Below are 19,961 nucleotides of genomic sequence, written 5' to 3'. Positions count from 1 at the left end.
TTTAATTCTCTCAACCTCCTCGCTTCTTCCTCTTCTGCTGTTGCGCATTTTTGTCATAATAAAACAACCTATTTTTTTAATCATTCATTCATTCGCATATTTTATTATTAATTAATTTGTACAACTACAAGAGAGAGTTTAGAGAGAGAGAGAAAAGATGGAGTTTCCACATTTAGGAGCACACTGCAATGTACAATATTGTAAACAATTGGGTATGCATGTATACATACTTTAACAAATCAAATCAAACAAAACTATATACTAATATTAGTATCTCTCTCTTTCTTTATATCTTTTTTTTTTTCTAATAGATTATTTACCATTTGAATGTGAATTTTGTAAATTAAAGTTTTGTGCAGAACATAAAGATTGTAAACAACATAGATGTACAAAATATGAAAGTAGAGATAGAAGAGTTGAACCATGTCCAGAGTGTAACGAGATGATACTGGTATTGGAGAATCAACATTTAGATGAAGTATTGGCAAGACATTTATATAGTGAATGTCAAGGTCCAAACTCTTCAAAACAACCACCAAAACCAAAGAGTTTTCCATGTACTCTACAAGGATGTAAAGGAAAAGAATTTGTTCAAGTTATTTGTGATAAATGTAAACAAAATTTTTGTTTAAAGTAAATATATATAGAAAGAAAAAGAAAATAGAAAATAGAAAAAGAAAAAGAAAATATTAAACTAATCTTTTTATTTATTTTTAGACATCGATTCCCAACTGGACATAAATGTTCACATGATATAAAATCTAATAATAATACATCACCATCTTTATTCAAGACCAATACAACTAATACAACTAAAACTACTACGACCAAAAAAATTGAATCAGATTATTTAACACAACAAAGAAAACAACAAGAAGAATTAAGAGCAGTTAGAGCAAGACAACAAGAATCATATAAAACAAATCAAGAAGCATCAGTTTGTGAAATTAATATTCTATTGACCAATGGAGAAATGTTGAAAAAGAAATTTAGTAAAAACGATACCTTTAGAGAGATTCAAAGATATATTAATCAATTTAGAACCGATGGAAGAGGTCCTTATGCAATCATTAGTGAAACCAATCCTGCTCCATTTTCAGTAAATGATTTGGATTGTACCATTGGTGAATTAAATCTTTATCCATCTGCTAATCTTGTTATTGTTGTAAGTTAAATTAAAAAAAAGAAATTAAAAACAACAACAATCAACAAAAGTGTAAAAAATTGTAAATAATAATAATAATATAAATAAATAAATAATAAAATAAAAACTTTATATATTGTAGGAATTAAATAATAAGGATATAAAGATACCAATGGAACAAGATGAAAATTTATATTGGATGCATATTGATAGACCAAATCAATCAACATCTACATTTTCATTTTTCAATCCTTTTACTTGGTTTTCAAAATAAACAGATATCTATCTATCTGTTTTATTTATTGTTTTACTATTGTGATAACACCAAGAGTAGATAAAGGATCATTTGAAATTGATTCAATAGAGAAACCAGAAACATTTTGAATTAAATTTTTCCAATCAGTTTCACTTCTTTCTTTACCATTTGTAATGAGTGCCATTAAAAGATCTAACCAAACTGGAAAATTTAATTGATTTTTTGTACCAATGATTGGTTCAATAATTAAGAGTTTTGATCCAATTGGCATTTGTGATGAGAGATTTAATAGGATGGTTGAAACTTCATCATCATTGTATCCATGAAGTACACTTTTCATTGTATAACAATCAGCCTTTGGAATGGAACCAAATACTGAACCAGCTTGTTCTTTATAACGATCCATTACATGAGATGGAATCGTTGAACGATCCAATTTTCCATTTCCAATGATGACATTTTCCAAATCCAAACAAATACCAGTTTTAACATAGGGATTCTTTTCAAGAATTTTTTGAACCAAATACCCTTCTGATCCACCAAGATCAACAACACAATTGAATTGATTAAAATCCAAATCTTGTAAGATTTTACGAGTAAAATGATGAGTCATTGTAGTCATGCCATGATGGAACACTTTGAATACCTCTGGTTTTGTTTTAACAATATCCCAAATACCATCTGGATAACCATGTTTTACATTGAATGCACTTTTACCCATAATAACACTTTCAGAGATCATGTCCCAACATTCTGCCAAGAATGGTTCATGTACAAATTTAAAGAAATTGATCCAATTTTCTTGATTATCATTTCCTTCACCTGCCAAACAAGCAGATAAAATGGTTTGATGAAATAATTTTTGATCCATTTCATCTTGTCTAAATACTCCAACACTTGACAAGGCTCTCATTAAACGGTAAAGATAGGCACTATCACATTGAACGGCTTGAGCAATTTGGTCAGTCGTCTTTGGTCCATCTTCCAATTGTTGTGCAATTTTTAATTCAATAATTGATTTGATTGACTTTGGTACCCAATGAGCTACAAATAACAGTATCATACTGTCAAATAATTTTTCTGGTTCCATTTTAAATAAAATATTTTTAATTAATTAATATTATTTTGTTCTTTTCATTTTTTTTATCTATTTATATTTTATAGATTAATTGAATATTAATTAATTCGTGTACTTGTAATTTATCTTATCTGTTTTTTTGTGTACTAATAATTACCACAAATTATTTGTTTTTTTTTGTTTTTTTTCGTTTTGAAAAATATCCTAAATCTTTTATTATTTATTAATTACAGTCACAATTACAATCACAATTACAATCGCAATTATCACAACAACTGCAACAACCGTCTCCACAACAACCATCTCCACAACAACTAGAATCTCCGTCACCACTGGCACAGCAACCGGAATTATCGTTATTGTAATTATTGTTGTTATTGTCACAACAACACCAAAACCAACAACATCCATTACAACAACCATTACCAACATAATCAATATCTGTGTTTTTGTTCTTTTTGTTTTCTTTTTCTTGTCGTCATAGTCATTGATAGCCATGACCATGGCTGGTGGAGCTGTACCACCTACATGTAATACACAATAGGGTTGACCACTTGATGCTGGTACTGGACATTCTTCCAACATACATTTTGGTCTTTCAAATGTTGGTGGTGGTGGTGCAATATAATATGGTGTAGGAGTAGGTTGTTGTATAGTAGTAGTAGTATTATCTATACTGTAACTTGGGTATCCTTGTGGTGAAAGAGGATGTAATGGTTGTGGTTGTGGTGGTTGTTCATAATATAGTGGATGTGGAGGAGGAGGAAGAGGTTGATGATATTGTTGATGTTGATGTTCTATTGGTACTGATGGTGGTAATTCACCAATTGTAGTATCATCTTGTTCAGCGATTGTCATATTTTGATTTAAAAATAAAAGAAAAGGTATTGCTTTCTTTTCTTCTTCTCTTTCTTTCTCTTTCTTTATCTATATATATGAGGTGTTCTACATTATGTCTTGTTTTCTTTGGTTAAAGGATTACACAAATTGGTTCTATAAAACACGAAACCGCGTAAAAAGAAAAAGATATTTTTTTGCTATTATTTCAGACCAATGAAGATCTTGATTTGTTTATTTTTTAATTAGACAAGATTCATATTCTTGTCAATCAAGGATGGCGATCCAGTTGCAAGTATTGGATGTTGATTATTATTTTCATTATTATTATTATTAGTATCAATACAAGACGCAGAATGAATCAAATTTGATGGAATTGATTTCTTTCCTTCATGTTGATGATGATGATGATGATAATTATCTCTTTTAATATTTGGAGTCATCATATTTGTTTCAATTTCTCTAATATCTTGCATTGATAAATCAATCCATTCATCCATCCAACAAAATAGAGCTCTATGTGCTTTCAACATTACATCGTGAATACCAACCTTGTGTATAAAACTTTCTATTCTTTTTTGAAATCCCCAATAATTAAAATTAACTTTGGCTAATTTATAACATGTCATTATTGGTGAATGGGTTTTCTAAAATAAAAAGAAAAGAATTTAATATTAAAATATTTATAAATATATATATATTTTTTAAAATTTCTATGCTTACAGCCCAATCTTTTGAAATTAAAGGACCTCTATTAGTTTTTTTTGAAATGAATAAAGTTGGATCTTCATCTTTTCTATAATCTTTTGGTTCAACATTATCATTTGCAATATCTATATATTCAACTGATCTTGAAATCAATACATCTTGTTGACAATTAAATACATTTTCATTGATTACATTTCCATCTTTATGTATAGATTCTATACTAATTGAAAAGTTTTCTCCAAAAAATGGGCACTACATAAAATAGAAAAAATAAATATTAGTATTTTGAAAAAAAGATATATATAAATTTTATCTACTTGCAGTATAAATAGTTTTACAATAAGGAAAACCATTCCAAGATTTTTCTTCAATTTGTAATGCACTCTTTGGTAAAAGAGCAGATGCAAATTTGGGTAGGGATTGTTTTAGATGAAATATTTTGTGTGTATATTGACCCTTGCCATATTCATTTTCATAGGGTTCATTGACTAGAATTTCAACTCCTTCTCCTCTTGTCATTGATTCTTTACTCTTTTTTGCTACCATGTATAATTGTCCTATATGATATTCTTCCAATGTCATTGGTAAGAATAATCGGCTAAAACAAAAAATAATTAATTAAATTTAATATATTTAAAATTAAAGGATATTATTATTATTTTTACATACTATTCTTTAATCAACATCTTTTTTTTCTTTCTATCTCTTTGAATAAATAAATTTTAGTATTTAAATCAATCAATAAAGTTTTGTGTTTTTTGGTCTAAATTCGTAAAGAAGGAAGAAGAAGAAGAAGAAAAAACTAAAATGGATCTCTTTTTTACTCTTTTGGTTTTAAAATGGAGATGAATAATCTATAAATCTCATTTCTTGTTTTCCAAAATTGGTAATTTTTTTTTTAAATAAATTAACCAAAACTAATGTTTTTTATTATTATTATTATTATTATTATTATTATTATTATTATTATTATTATTATTATTATTATTAATTATTATTCTCTATTTTATATAAATAAACATTTTGAAAGAAAAGATAGAGTTATATTTCATAGACAATGTTAATTCTATAAAAGTTGATAAAAATGTGTGTTGGAATTCGTATTTGTGAGTAAATCGAGCTTTTTTTTTTGAATTTGAATTTTGGCGCCTTTCTTCTTTTTTTGTTTTCTTTCATCTTCATAATCATACTTGATCTATCTACCTATCTACATATCTACATTACTTATCTACATTTATATTTATATATTTGTGTATTAAATTATAAATCATGTCTAGTGAAAACCTACCTCCAGATGTTATTAAAAGAATTCTACGAGAATTGAAAGAACTTTCAAACTCTCCAATGGAAGGAATCTCTTTGGTACCTTGTGAAGAAGATTTATCAAATATTGATGCTATTATTCATGGTCCTGGTAAATATAATGATAATTGATAGATAGTAGATATTAGTCATAGTAATACGTAAGTACTAACCCAACTCTCTCTCTCTCTCTCTCTCTCTCTCTCTCTCTCTCTCTCTCTCTCTCTATAGGAGGAACACCATATGAAGGAGGACATTTTAAAGCTAGATTAACATTGAGTTCAGACTTTCCAAGATCACCACCAAAGGCAAACTTTATTACAAAGATCTTTCATCCCAATGTCTCTAAAAAGGGTGAGATTTGTGTAAACACTCTTAAAAAGGATTGGTCTGAGGATTTGGGTATTAAACATATTCTTTTGGTATGAGGAAAAGAGAAAAGAAAGAAAGAAAAAGTTGGATTATTAATAACATTTCTTTTTTATATTTTCCGCGTTTAGACTATTAAATGTCTTTTAATCGTTCCAAATGCAGAATCATCTTTAAATGAAGATGCTAGTAGATTGTTGTTGGAAAACTATGATGACTATTGTAAACATGCAAAGATGTTTACTTCTATTCATGCTTCAAAATCACTTGCTCCTACTACTACCATTGATTCAAATGATGGTGCTAATAATAATAATAATAATTTGTCAACTGAAACATCGTCGTCGTCATCAGTGACAGCAGCTGCAAAGAAAAAGACAGTCGATAAACCAGATGCTGCCAAAGCTAAAAAGAGTAGTCTCAAGAGATTGTAGTTCTGGTGATTGTTGTAGTGGTCAATATTGGAGGAATGAATGAAATGAATATAATAAAGAATATAGATAGATAGAGATGGAGAGATACCTTCTTTATTGTTGCTCTTTTTGTATAGTAACATTATGGAATATTTCGAATATATGACACTAAACATATGTTTATTTTTATTGTAGTGGTGACTGGGTCACCTCTGGTAATGGTGTTTGCTGACGTTGGTTCAACGAAATTTAATGTAATATTACATTTGTTTAATTTGGTAACGATTACAAGCTCATTTGGATCCATGTCGGTGTGTTGGAGCAAAATTTCAAGAAAATTCTAGGCTCCTTTGATCTAGTGGTTATGATGTTTCCCTCGTAAGGAAAAAGTCGCCAGTTCGAACGAAATTCTTTTCCTGTTCTCTCAATCAGTATCGGGAAGAGTAGTACTAGTAACGAGTTACGACGACGACGACGTTTTAATTAATTAAACCTTTAATTGACCTGCAAGTAATAAACAAAGGTTTATTGTTTCAAAAAAAATTAAAAAAGATCCTGTTACCTTTTTTTAGTTTTTTTTAGTTTTTACCAAATACTGTGATATAATTTTGTTATTATTTAGTTAATTATTATATTAATACTATAGATGAAGGATACGCAGACTTGTATCTCTCCAGATCTGGACTAGGTAGTGGACTGTAGGATGATTAAAGTTGGATGAGAATCGAAGGATGTTTGTTTGAATACGTTCAGTTATTGTATACAAATACATGTATTTCGTTTTCTTTGACTGTGTTCATCAGATGCCAACGATCACACTTTTCTAATGTCTTTTCATAGATTCTTTTATCGTATGACGCATGTCATTTAATCGTCTAACTCGCAATTGTTCATCTCTCTCTGGTGACATAGATCGTTAGTTACGTCGGAACCGTTCGAGTGTAGCAGCAACCAATTAATTGGTTGGAGATATCGATTGTTTGAGGTTGAGGAGCGTGTCCCGATCTGGTGGTGTAATATTGTTGGCAGTAGCAACTTCTTTCAATATCTTCACTGACGGTAGCGCAGTCTCTTTTACATTGAAATAATAGATGCTTGGACGATTCTTTGACCACACGATACACAAATGGAAGCGACTGGGTCACACCTGACGAGCGCTCCCGGGAGACATGGTTACATACCTCCAAACCAAATCTCGTCCCTTTTGGTAGCACGATCGTGGTGAGCGCAGCTAACGCATTCATTGGATATACTCGGTTGTCGGTTGCTAGAATCTTTTGGCCATTGGGGATGGGTCATACATACGTTGTTCCATTTTTCGTTTATTACAGACTCGCTGCCTCTGGTTGAGTCATCTTCTCCACTCACTGCGGCAGATGACGCAGGAAGTCGTTTGGTTTGTATGGTTGAGTTTGTCCACGAGGTCAAGAAATGAAGGTATCATTCGCTCAGTCATGGTTGAGTTGGTCCATGGTTTTACTCCTTCTAAAGAAAGAATGTTTAACAGATCAAGAAACCTGTTACAAGGGGAAGCTACCAGAACTTGTAAGCAAGATATAGAATAGAATAGAAAGAGAAAAAGTACTTATACTTTTCTTTACTTTTTAATTATTTTAGTTTCAAATAGATATGCAAATGAGCACTTGCATCAACTCTTCTATTGGTGGAACCACTTTAATGGAAGAAGAAAAGAGTCTAACCATTTTAAAACGTCAAAAGGAAGCATTTGATAAGTTTGTAACTGCTGTATGTAGATAAATATATACATAAATATACAAATAATACATCATCATGTTTATTCACTTTTTCATTCTTTTTGTTTAGACAATTGAAGGAGAATGATATAAGATAGTTGATGATTTCTTAAAATCATTGGCAGTACCAGAAAAGTAATCACGTGGAGATGAATTGTTAAAGGCTACTCCCGATTGAGCGTTTCTTGGATATGGTTCTTTTTACTCTCTGGATGGGTGGTACTTGAACCAATCAATAACCTTTTCCTATCTGGTGATTGCCTAGTGACTGGGTGATTCAAGGTGCGTGAAATCATTTAATTTTGACAGCTCATACGTTCCGAGAATAAAGCTAATTTACCTCTTAGTTATTGTTGCGTTTAGGTTTAAATCGTCGATTACTTTATCAATACGCTATGGAAGGTGGTACGGTACCAAACCAAATTGATTAAAGTAGTAGCAAAGTTATCCCCCTTCTTTGTCCTCAGTGGGTATGGAAGATTGGTTGGATTGCCTCAAACTCTATCAAGAAACATTTCTGGATATGAATCAAAAGATTCTCTTTTTTTGGAGGTAAACTGCTCAATCTCGTAAAATCTTCTTCGTCCTCATTTACGTGATGAACAATTCAACTCATTGATGATACTTCTCCAATGGATTGATAAAAAATCGTTTTAGCTAGTATCACTTTTGGTGGCATCCTCCCATCTGGAAGGGAACTGCTCACTCGGAGATGAAAATGTTTTATTTAACCAGAACAAGAGTTAAAGATACACCTCAAGAAGTGCGTAGATGTTAATCAATTGATTTACATGGAACAGATACTTGTGTTTTGTTTGTAGTGTTTTTTGTTTTTTCAGATTTGAAGTTTATTGCGTGTCCAAATTTAGAGAAATAAAGCACCAACACTGAGGGAAAAAACAACCCCTCCCCCACCTTTATTTATTTTTTGTTGTCAAAATTGATATTACATTTGTTTAATTTGGTAACGATTACAAGCTCATTTGGACCATATTGGTGTAAACCAGCAGAATTTCAAGAAAATTCTAGGCTCCTTTGATCTAGTGGTTATGATGTTTCCCTCGTAAGGAAAAAGTCGCCGGTTCGAACCCGACAAGGAGCTGTTTTTTATACCCTCAATACCATTCTTATTGCTTCATTTTGGCACCATTGCAACCATCTCGGTTGCCGCTATCGATTTATCCAACTCCCATTGATTTTGGACAGAACCAGAGTATAAAATGATCAATCTGACCAAAAAATAAATAAAAGGTGGAAGTTTTGTGAGGAAAAATACTACACCACCACAACCACCAATCCTTTTTTTTTTTACCATTGCGAAAATAATCAATCACCAACTGCAAGTCATAATGACTCAATACCCCTCAAGAAAAAGAACAAAAGGAAGTGCCAAAATGAAGCAAAAAGAATGGTATTGAGGGCATAAAAAACAGCTCCTTGTCGGGTTCCATAAAGAACAAACTTACAGATAAGTTTTATAGATGGTCGATATAAGCTTAATACATAGAGGTGAAATAAACTTGATTCATATTGGCAAAGGTTAAAAAACCAAAAAAAACAAACCTATTTTTTTATTTTATTCTTTTATAAATAATAATCAGGTTGTTGCTGACCTCCCTTCAACAAATTCAGTTGTCGTGGTAATGAATTAATATTTTTATCTATTTAATACTAAATAAATTACATTGGTTTTAATTAATCTTTTGTTGGTTCACTTTTTTTTTTTTTTTTTTTGGCAACAACTTTTATTTATGTATTAAAAGACATTAAAAGAGCTATGGCAATACAAGATGAATACCGATGATCAATGTACGTTACAGATAGGTGTTACAAGTGTTCTCTGACTTATTTTGCTCTTATACTCTAGTGATGCCAATTACACGATGGTTCTTGTTTTAGTGAAAGTAATTTGATGAAGAGTTGAATTCCTCAACAATACTCAAGAAACCCATGATTACATTCAAGATAATAGTGGTTTTGAGGAAAAAGCAGGTGAAGTGGATTCACCTTCTAGTCTTTGTTGTCAGAGGTGGTCTCGACATTCGTGACAATATGACTGGTTCACACCCAATCTATCGTTGTTGGCGAGACTATGAGCTCATATTTCACACCTCTGCCAAGATTCCATACAAGGAGCAACAAATCGACCGTAAACGTCATCTTGGCAATGACATTGTCATGATAGTATTCAAAGAGTGATCGACTCCATTTGACCCTTTCATCTGTAAATCAAACTTTAACCACATCTTTGCCTCGAGTATGACAAGACGTTATCGCCACCCGCAAATCCTCGACCTTTTCTCAGTGTCTTGTCGCGATAAGTTCATCGACTTTGATCCATCTTTCCCCAAGTATCATTCCTTTACACCCATCTGAACTCAAGGAATTCCTTGTCATCAAGTTGGTCAATGGTGAAAGACAAACTCTAAAGTCTCCAGTATTTTCACAAAAGTTTAAGAGAACCAGAAGAGAATTTTTACACTTTAAGTCTCCGGTAAACCAATTTTAACAACCTCCTTTATTGCATTATAACTAAAATAATTATAAGACTGGATTATTGTTATCAAATATAAATCTTTTAATTATATTTATATTCACAACAAACTATAAGAGGTTTTAGGGTTGTTAAAAAAAAAGTACACTACTTTTTTTTTTTGTTAATTAATATTTATTAATTTAAGCAGTAAAGGTAACGGTAGCATTGCCGTTTGGTAAAAGGTTCTTTTTCATTTGGTACATTCTTTCATCGGCACATTTAATCAACTTGTCGGTTTGAGTTGATTGTGATTTGTTGAATACAACACCTCCAAAGGAAAGAGTTACTTTGATTGAGGTTGAGTTGTTGAGTTGGACAGTGTCGCATTGGACACTTGAGAGGTAGCTGGAAATGAATTGGTCAGCTTGTGTGTTTGATTCTACATTGCGTTTGACAATGAGGAATTCGTCGCCAGAAAGGCGGATTGGGAGAACTGATTCGTCGGCGAATTGTTGGAAACGATCGGCAACTGATCTGAGGACAACATCACCATTGTCGTGTCCATGAGTATCGTTGATTTGTTTGAATTTGTTGAGGTCGATGAAATAGATTGAGCATTGGTCTGATGAAGACTTGGCACAAAACTTTTGAATCTTGTTGTTGAGGTGGTATCTATTTTGGAGACCGGTGAGTGCATCGTGAGTCAAGGTGTTCTTGAGCTTCTTGAGTTGTTGTTTTTCTTGGCTGTTGTCAATCATGATTCCTTGGAAGACACTGGTCGAGGCATCATACTTTCCAGTGAGACGGTAATAGGAAGAGCAGCTCTTGCTCTTGATTTGAACGTCACTTGGAGAGAATTGATTCATTGATGAGATGATATTATTTTGGAGGGTGATTGAGTCGATGAGGTATGATTGACAGAATTGTTCGAGTGATACTGAGCTATTGTTGGATTTAACAATACGATTGTTAAAGTTGATTTCTAAAATACTGATTGATTGATTGGATGAGAGTATTTCCATAAAGCGACTTGATGATTTCTTGTCACGCTTTTGGATGGTATATAAGAAAACAATGATACAAAAAGCAATGTAGAAATAGTTGGTTGGAATAGAGTGGTTGGGAATCTATCCAAAGATTGTCTTTGGATGAGTTGGTTAAAGTTGATGATTTCAATTGCCATTTTTTAATATTATTATTAGTGTGTATGGTAGTGTGGTGAATTTAATTAGTGTTTAAGCTGTGATTTGTTTTGATTTGTGATTTAAATAATGAATCGAAAGTTGCTCTATTTATACTAAACGGTTGCACTATAAAAGGAAGGATGAGCAAATTAATATTTAATTCAATTATAATAGCGAACTTGATTATAATTACCATTTTTAAACATCTACTAGTTTTGGGTAATGATAATATTCCAATGATTACCATTTTAAAGCATCTACTCGCTTTGGTAAATGATAATATTCCAATGATTACCATTTTCATCCTACTTTGATGATAACAATGATTGATGAATTGTGTAGTTGAAATGATCTCCAATGCCTGATGATGATTGATTATTCTACTCCAAAACTGTCATCAACTACAATTGGCACAGATCTTTCAGGCGATAATTACAATGTATCCTTCCCATCCACCATTTGATTGGGAGAAAAAAACTATTGATCAAGGCGTCGATCGATATACTTAGCAATACAGATTTTTAAAACAATGAATGATTCGTTGTTGTTTTAAAATACACCCAAACTTAAAATGGAAACTGTTTTAGTTTTAGCAAAAAAAAAAGAGGGGGATTGGTGTTAATACTATTGAAATTGTGGTAAGTTCAAAAATCGGTGGATGTGTGCAAAAGAGAGGGAGGGAGCAAGTATGAGGGGGGTGGAATAATTAATCTAAATTGCTTATTTAGGAATAAACAGAAACGCTACTATTATATGTGATTGCCAACTTGTCCCCTATCTCACTCGGTAAAATGGTACATACCAGATATACGGGTTGGTATTGATAAAGACTATCTTGATAAAATCAAAAGCAATGGTTTGTGGCCTATAATTATTATTGATGATCTCTCTGCTGCTGCTTCAAATGAATTTCGAGTAATTGAATGATTTCGGAATGAGGACTCGTACTAGTACTAGTAATCATTTGTTGAATGACATTTTCAATTGATTCTATTCCTATTTGATCGCCATACTGCTCGAGAATCGATTTGACAATATCATAGAGCCCACTAGTTGATGCGGCCATAAGTACCTTTACATCACATTTCTCTTTTCTAACATTGATGAGAAAAGATGCTATTTCAAGCAGCCCACTACGACAAGCATTTCGAATAGTCCTTTTCGGGCAACTTTCACTTCGATTAAAGTGTAAAAACTATATAATAAGGAACCAAATAAATAAATAAAATTATTTGTCAGTCTTTGGAATACTTACTTTGACAACTTCAATGTGTTTATTGCAAGCTGCCCAATCCATAGCACTGCTCGTTGCACCTTCACTACGATGCTCATGAAGATATCTGACCACATTCAAGTGGCCTTTTCTTGAGGCATGATCCATAGCCACTTTGTTGCATCCTTCTTGACGATGTTCATGTAAGAACTTTGATAAAGAAAGAAAATTTATTGTGTTATTATTTATGATGATTGATTGATTAATTGGTTGGTTGATTTTGATGTTAAAATACATACTTTGACAATCTCTAAATGGCCATTCGTAGCTGCATTATCCATAGCATTCTTTGAACAACCTTCAGTTCTATTAAAATGAAGAAACTATTATTTTTTAAAAAATGATGTTGTTAATATTGAAACATTTCTTTAAATTGTATATTAATGTATCTCATGAGACTAACCTTTACAATATCCAAACGACCATTACTTGCGGCATTGTCCTACATCAATCATTAAATAATATTAGAAAAAGATTTATAATTAGTAATTTCTTTCTTTCTTTTTTTTTTTTTCAATTAATTCTTACCATGGCATAATGACTACAACTCTTCAGTTCTATTCTCGTGTAAATACTTTACAATTTCAATTGATACTCTAGCAGCTCTGTCCATTGTTGTTTTATCTAGTTTTAAACCATCGTAAGAGCCTATCAATTTGACGGTCGAGAGATATCCATTATTTATCGCGCTGTTCATTGCCCAAACAAGAAAGTCATTCGACGAATCTCCACACCTCTTGATGAGATATTCCAATATCTCTTTATTTCTTATATCACAACCATTGCTTTTCAAGTACTGCCATTCAATTTGAACGACTGGAGACCATTCCAATAGATGATGGAGTGTATCCAATGTTGCATTATGATGTTGACAGTATTGAGTAATCGCTCTTTTTCTTTGTTTGAATGTTATTTGATCAACATCTGTTGGTAGATAATGACGAATATAGCTCCATGGCATTGCAAACCTTGATACCATTTCAAGACGAGGTAATGTTAACTTGATGATATCTCTTCCTTTTGATGATCGCTCCCTACCATCAAAAATACTGCCTTTGTACAATTGATTTGATATATCATTGATATGATTGAATATCAATTGTCTAATGTATTTCATTCTATATATAGATTGAAATGTAATTATTGTTGTAGTCATTATTAATAGAATAGTTTGTGTATGTTCACAGTCAAAATATAAAAATACTAATTTTTTTGTTTTGCACTACTTTTTTTTTTTTTTAGTTAGTTAATATTTATTAATTTAAATATCGGTAAAGGTAACGGTACTTCTTCCTGATAAAACATGGAACTGTCGATTATTTTTGAGAATGAAATGATATCCATATCTGTAGTTGATTGATGGTAACAATAATCGAATGAATTGGGTAGTTGAAATGAATTAAATTCGCCCATTCCTGATGATCAATACTTCAACACATCGAATCATTAAATTTGACGTCCCTGATTTTTGTTACTATGGAACATCTAATATTTCAATGCAACTCCCAGTTCTATGCTAGACTAATTTGTGACACTCTATCTTTGTTGAATACAACACCTCCAAAGAAAAGAGTTATGATATATTTTTTAATTATTAATTATTGTTGGCTCTATTAAAGAGGATGCATGGTGGATGGATAGAGGATGGATAGATGATGGATGGATGGATGGATAGAGAATGGATGGATGGATAGAGGATAGAGGATAGAGGATGGACAGATGGATAGAGGATGGATGGATGGATGGATGGATGGATGGATAGAGGGTAGAGGATGGATGAATGGTGGATAGAGGATGGATAGAGGATAGTGGATTGGGAAAATGGATGGTTGGTGGATGTATAGAGGTGAATTGAATGAGATAGAAATAAGTCTTAGATTTAATTATATTTTAAAAGATATTTAATTTTTTTGGTTTCTTTGAACAATCATTATAATCAAACCCCCAACTAGTTGTCAATAAAATAATAATACGATATACAAAGTTGGACTTTGGTGATTCTATTTTTTCATTGGTCCATCATTCAAATGAACATTCACGAACCCATCGATCCCAATAAAACATGAACCATTCTTGATTTTCCACTTTTTGGCGGTGTTTCGTACAATGGACGATGGTTGAATATGCGCAATGGTGGCTGGATTGGAGAAGACGGATGGCTGACGATAATCAACCAGTGAATAGAGGGTGGATGATTGATGGTGGATGGTAGATGGTGGATAGAGGATGACAGAGGATCTAATAGTAACTATCATCCACCATAATCTATCATTTATCGACAATAGTACATTGCTGATACTCTAAAATATCATCATAGATTTCTATCCACCTCGAGTACTCAACTAGATATCTCTATCTGTAGATAATATATAGATATATATATATGTATGAATATATATTGATATGGTTGTGAGTAACAAGTGATGAATAATTATAAATACAAGAAAAATAAAATAATAAATGATAAAGTCAGAGTTGGTGAAGTGGTGTGGTTGCTTTTTTATTTGTATTTTAAAAGTTTTAATTTTAATAAATTAAAGTTACAAACCCATAAACCATCTTTGGATGCACACCTTTATAAAGACACATATTGCTATAGTTGTAGTGTCACAAATATTTGTTACAAATAATTATTACAAATTCTGATGAATTAATTTTAAATTCATCAGAAAAATAATATTGATTTGGCGGGTAAAAAGAATTAATAAATAAATAATAAATAAAAAATAAGAAATAAAAAAAGAGAGGGAAAAAAGAGAAAGAAAGAAATAGAAAAATATAGTTTTGGTTGTTCCCATGGTTGTTTAGACCATGGGAACAGTCCAAAAAAAAAAAAAGCCTCCCAATGCGAAGAAAATCGACTTACACGGGGGCGAACCTGGGAAACCCTCTGGGTGAAGTAATTGAATATCTTTTTGTAAAGGAAACCACTTGGGTAAAAGTAATTGAATATCTTTTTTGGGTATAAAAGCCTAGGGAAACGTGGAACATGGATGGACTGGACAACGGAAAATGTATAAAAAGAAAAGAGTAGGAAGAGAGGGAAACCACTTGGGTAAAAGTAATTGAATATCTTTTTTTAGAAAAGAAGAGGATTGTAATTGCTTGTTGTTGTAATTATTATTAATATTATAATTATTAGTTATTGTTGTAATTATTATTATTATTATTAGTGAGTGTTGTTGGTTGTTGAAATTATTATTATTATTGTTGTTATTATTGTTGTATTATTATTATTATTATTATTATTATTGTTGTTGTTGTTTTATTATTTTATTATTATTATTAATATTATTATTGTTGTATTATTAAGACGTTGTTATTACCAAAAGAGTTGAAGAGAATAATGATTAGTGTACCTATAAAATAAAAAGAAAAAGAGTCAGTAAATTTATAATAAATTATCAACTATTCTTGAGATGTTGCTGGAGTATCTTGAAAATGGGCTTGTCTTTGATATTGTTGAATTGATTGTATTTGATAATATATATAATGTTGATGATGATGTGGATTTGTTTGAAGAGTTAAAATAATCAGATGAAAATGGAATAGGTGAAATCAATAATAATGATGAATGAATTAATGAAAAATAGTTATTATTATTATTATTATTATTTGATTGATTACTAATTGGAATTGATTGATGTTTAACATGGGTCTAAACATGTTAATGCATGTGTGCTTTTGCTGCTGTTGTTCAATTGAACAAACTCCTCCTCCTTGTCTAAAAAAATGTGGTTGTTGGTTGTTGAATGAGTTAAAATATCACTAGATTTAAAACATGGAATCGATGATTGATGGTCATTGAAGAATGAGATATTATTATTATTATTATTATTATCTATGGGAATTGATTGGTTGAAATATGAAAATGAGATTGTATTGCTGTTGCTGTTCAATTGAACAGACTCCTCCTCCTCTAAGATGAGATTTGATTGATGGTTAACATTGAAACACCAAATTGAAATTGGACTGTTGTTGAAGTCCTCCTCCTCCTCTAAAATAATATGGTTTTTGGGTGTTGAATGATTTGAGATAAACAAAACATGGCTTGAGTTAAAGTGAATATTGTGTGAAAACGATGGAAAACTGCTAATTGGCAATGGATATTTGATGGAAATTAATTGATGTTCAACATGGTTGAAACATGAGATTGTGGTGTTGTTGCTGCTGTTGCTGTTCAATTGAACATACTCTTCCTCTTCCTCTTGGTCGTCATAGAAAATAATATGGTTGTTGGTTGAGTGATTAAAGGGTAACTGGAAATGGGATTGGGACAAAACATTAAAAGGAATTGAAATTGATGGATTAAAAGATAAATTATTATTATTATTATTTTTGTTGTTGTTTTTGTTATTGTTATAGACAGGAATAAAAGTATGGTTTGATGGTAAATGACATTGAGAAACAATATGATTTGAATCAAATTGGGTTTGTGAAATAGATGAATGGATATCGTTATTATTATTACTGTTAATATTATTATTGTAGTTGATGTTGTTTTTGTTGTTTTTTTTTTTGTTAAGAATGATTGGATGTTCAAAATGATTAAAAGATGCCAATGAAACGGATGATGGCTGCATCATCATAGACAAAGAAATATTTTTATTTTGGATGATATTTGATTGTTGTTCAACATGGTTGAACAATGAAAAAGATGATGACAATGAGTTGGTGTCGTTGACAAAGACATATTGGTTGTTGCAAGACAAATTGGCAAAAACAGATGATACAAGGATACACAAAATAAAGATAATAATTAATGGGTTCATGATTGGATAATGAATGTAAAATAAATGATTGATTTTTAATTGTTGATAGGTAGTAGTAGTAATGATTGTGTTGCTGTAAGACTATAGTTAGATGGAAGGTAAGTAGAAAAGAAAAAAATAAAAATAAGAGAAATTTGTTAAATGGTTAATTAAAGTTTAAGAGTTTGAGTATAGAGAAGGTAAAAGAGAGAGAGAGAGAGAGATAATAGTAGGACACTATTATTATCTGTATATCATACGATTTTTGAAACAAGTTTCATAAAAGAAATAAAATGGATGATCAGTGGATAATATAGAGTATGAGAGAGAGTGAGAAGGTTGGTTAGGGGATACCAAGAAACACTCGGTAATTATTTAAATATTATTAATATTTGTTAGTTTGTGTGGGTAGTGGGGGTTTATAATTATATATCTGATGCGCATAATTAATTTTCATTGCTGGATGATGATGATGACTTGGTGGGTGGGGGGGTGCTGTCTCACAGTCTGTCGTCTTAAACGAGTTTGACTAAAAAAGGAATGCAATGAACGCACCCAATTAAATTTGATGTTCATTGGCTGTCTGTCACACACTGACACACACTCTAACAAAAGAGTGCACTAAGCAGCAGCTGCAGAGTGTGTTGCAAGTTCACTTAAACTATGTGGGTGCTGTCATGATTGATTGATTGATTGATTGCTTGATTAAGAAGAGGAGAGGAGATGAGTGTGCATCAACTCTTTAGCTCAATGGTCCAACCATGAGAATTGTGTACACTAGTTTAATCAGAACTAACTAACTAGAGAGAGAGAGAGAGATGATCAACTATGGATACTAGTTTTTTCAAAAGTTATCTTAAATGATTTTTAACTTTTATTTTTAATAATCACTTTGTTGTTGGCACTTTTATATTTATATAAAAAGAATAAAGAAGACAATTATTATTAAGAAGAAGAAGAAGAAGACAAGACAAGTATATTAGGTGTTTAGAAAAAAAAAAGTACACTACTTTTTTTTTAGTTAATTAATATTTATTAATTTAAATATCGGTAAAGGTAACGGAAGCATTGCCGTTTGGTAAAAGGTTCTTCTTCATTTGGTACATTCTTTCATCGGCACATTTAATCAACTTGTCGGTTTGAGTTGATTGTGATTTGTTGAATACAACACCTCCAAAGGGAAAGAGTTACTTTGAATTGAAGTTTGAGTTGTTGAGTTGGACAGTGTCGCATTGGACACGTGAGAGGTAGCTGGAAATGAATTGATCAGCTTGTGTGTTTGATTCTACATTGCGTTTGACAATGAGGAATTCATCGCCAGAAAGGCGGACTGGGAGAACTGATTCGTCGGCGAATTGTTGGAAACGATCGGCAACTGATCTGAGGACAACATCACCATTGTCGTGTCCATGAGTATCGTTGATTTGTTTGAATTTGATGAGGTCGATGAAATAGATTGAGCATTGGTCTGATGAAAACTTGGCACATAACTTTTGAATCTTGTTGTTGAGGTGGTATCTATTTTGGAGACCGGTGAGTGCATCGTGAGTCAAGGTGTTCTTGAGCTTCTTGAGTTGTTGTTTTTCTTGGCTGTTGTCAATCATGATTCCTTGGAAGACACTGGTGGCAGCATCATACTTTCCAGTGAGACGGTAATAGGAAGAGCAGCTCTTGCTCTTGATTTGAACGTCACTTGGAGAAAATTGATTCATTGATGAGATGATATTATTTTGGAGGGTGATTGAGTCGATGAGGTATGATTGGCAGAATTGTTCGAGTGATACTGAACTATTGTTGGATTTAACAATACGATTGTTAAAGTTGATTTCTAAAATACTGATTGATTGATTGGATGAGAGTATTTCCATAAAGCGACTTGATGACTTCTTGTCACGCTTTTGGATGGTATATAAGAAAACAATGATACAAAAAGCAATGTAGAAATAGTTGGTTGGGAATAGAGTGGTTGGGAATCTATCCAAAGATTGTCTTTGGATGAGTTGGTTAAAGTTGATGATTTCAATTGCCATTTTTTAATATTATTATTATTATTAGTGTGTATGGTAGTTGTTGTGAATTTAATTAGTTGTTAAACTGTTGATTGTTTTGATTTGTGATTTAAATAATGAATCGAAAGTTGCTCTATTTATACTAAACGGTTGCATGAAGAGGATGAGCGCCAATAATCAATATTGGTGAACTGATAGTTGATAATTACCATTTTTAAACATGTTCTAGTTTTGGGTAATGATAACATTCCAATGATTACCATTTTAAAGCATCTACTCGCTTTGGTAAATGATAATATTCCAATGATTACCATTTTTAAACTACTTCTGATAAAGAAGAGAATGATAGAGGGGCATTACCTTTTTAATCAACAACTTTCCTTTTGTTTAAAAATGGAATGATATCC

The 19,961-nt window shown here is 31.6% G+C and overlaps 9 protein-coding genes and 1 non-coding gene across 10 annotated transcripts; 4 read left to right on the top strand and 6 right to left on the bottom strand.

Annotated features, from left to right (window-relative positions):
* Nucleotides 1-157: 157 nt before the first annotated feature.
* DFA_05724 (AN1-type zinc finger-containing protein) lies at nucleotides 158-1,174 on the top strand (the record flags this gene model as incomplete). Its single annotated transcript, XM_004361384.1, has 3 exons — nucleotides 158-212; nucleotides 312-633; nucleotides 718-1,174. 3 exons carry the CDS (start codon nucleotides 158-160, stop codon nucleotides 1,172-1,174), a joined length of 834 nt encoding a protein of 277 aa, XP_004361441.1.
* Nucleotides 1,175-1,443: 269 nt separating this feature from the next.
* DFA_05723 (uncharacterized protein) lies at nucleotides 1,444-2,490 on the bottom strand (the record flags this gene model as incomplete). Its single annotated transcript, XM_004361383.1, has 1 exon — nucleotides 1,444-2,490. The coding sequence occupies one exon, from the start codon at nucleotides 2,488-2,490 to the stop codon at nucleotides 1,444-1,446; it is 1,047 nt and encodes a 348-aa protein (XP_004361440.1).
* A 204-nt stretch (nucleotides 2,491-2,694) lies between these two features.
* DFA_05722 (uncharacterized protein) lies at nucleotides 2,695-3,336 on the bottom strand (the record flags this gene model as incomplete). Its single annotated transcript, XM_004361382.1, has 1 exon — nucleotides 2,695-3,336. One exon carries the CDS (start codon nucleotides 3,334-3,336, stop codon nucleotides 2,695-2,697), a length of 642 nt encoding a protein of 213 aa, XP_004361439.1.
* A 224-nt stretch (nucleotides 3,337-3,560) lies between these two features.
* pitD (phosphatidylinositol transfer protein) lies at nucleotides 3,561-4,709 on the bottom strand (the record flags this gene model as incomplete). Its single annotated transcript, XM_004361381.1, has 4 exons — nucleotides 3,561-3,962; nucleotides 4,039-4,238; nucleotides 4,341-4,621; nucleotides 4,693-4,709. 4 exons carry the CDS (start codon nucleotides 4,707-4,709, stop codon nucleotides 3,561-3,563), a joined length of 900 nt encoding a protein of 299 aa, XP_004361438.1.
* Nucleotides 4,710-5,292: 583 nt separating this feature from the next.
* On the top strand, nucleotides 5,293-6,713 carry ube2s (ubiquitin-conjugating enzyme E2 S; the record flags this gene model as incomplete). Its single annotated transcript, XM_004361380.1, has 5 exons — nucleotides 5,293-5,437; nucleotides 5,557-5,747; nucleotides 5,826-6,124; nucleotides 6,303-6,330; nucleotides 6,690-6,713. The coding sequence occupies 5 exons, from the start codon at nucleotides 5,293-5,295 to the stop codon at nucleotides 6,711-6,713; spliced, it is 687 nt and encodes a 228-aa protein (XP_004361437.1).
* An 825-nt stretch (nucleotides 6,714-7,538) lies between these two features.
* DFA_05718 (uncharacterized protein) lies at nucleotides 7,539-10,060 on the top strand (the record flags this gene model as incomplete). Its single annotated transcript, XM_004361379.1, has 4 exons — nucleotides 7,539-7,652; nucleotides 7,725-7,853; nucleotides 9,625-9,670; nucleotides 9,891-10,060. 4 exons carry the CDS (start codon nucleotides 7,539-7,541, stop codon nucleotides 10,058-10,060), a joined length of 459 nt encoding a protein of 152 aa, XP_004361436.1.
* DFA_05719 lies at nucleotides 8,891-8,963 on the top strand. The gene has a single exon. It is a non-coding gene; the product is annotated as a tRNA-Thr (tRNA).
* Nucleotides 10,061-10,537: 477 nt separating the features above from the next.
* On the bottom strand, nucleotides 10,538-11,520 carry DFA_05717 (uncharacterized protein; the record flags this gene model as incomplete). Its single annotated transcript, XM_004361378.1, has 2 exons — nucleotides 10,538-11,386; nucleotides 11,419-11,520. The coding sequence occupies 2 exons, from the start codon at nucleotides 11,518-11,520 to the stop codon at nucleotides 10,538-10,540; spliced, it is 951 nt and encodes a 316-aa protein (XP_004361435.1).
* Nucleotides 11,521-12,395: 875 nt separating this feature from the next.
* On the bottom strand, nucleotides 12,396-13,911 carry DFA_05716 (uncharacterized protein; the record flags this gene model as incomplete). Its single annotated transcript, XM_004361377.1, has 4 exons — nucleotides 12,396-12,716; nucleotides 12,777-12,944; nucleotides 13,034-13,100; nucleotides 13,370-13,911. 4 exons carry the CDS (start codon nucleotides 13,909-13,911, stop codon nucleotides 12,396-12,398), a joined length of 1,098 nt encoding a protein of 365 aa, XP_004361434.1.
* Nucleotides 13,912-14,381: 470 nt separating this feature from the next.
* DFA_05715 (uncharacterized protein) lies at nucleotides 14,382-19,575 on the bottom strand (the record flags this gene model as incomplete). The annotated part of the gene is made up of 5 exons (XM_004361376.1): nucleotides 14,382-14,666; nucleotides 14,900-15,094; nucleotides 16,204-16,420; nucleotides 16,506-17,639; nucleotides 18,737-19,575. 5 exons carry the CDS (start codon nucleotides 19,573-19,575, stop codon nucleotides 14,382-14,384), a joined length of 2,670 nt encoding a protein of 889 aa, XP_004361433.1.
* Between the last annotated feature and the right edge of the window lie 386 nt (nucleotides 19,576-19,961).

This window comes from Cavenderia fasciculata (assembly GCF_000203815.1).
Source record: "Cavenderia fasciculata unplaced genomic scaffold Scf_Dfasci-G-o-80e12.f1-5, whole genome shotgun sequence".
Classification (NCBI taxonomy): domain Eukaryota; phylum Evosea; class Eumycetozoa; order Acytosteliales; family Cavenderiaceae; genus Cavenderia; species Cavenderia fasciculata.
The sequence above is the reverse complement of the archived record's forward strand: the minus strand, read 5'-3'. Positions and strand labels throughout refer to the sequence as shown.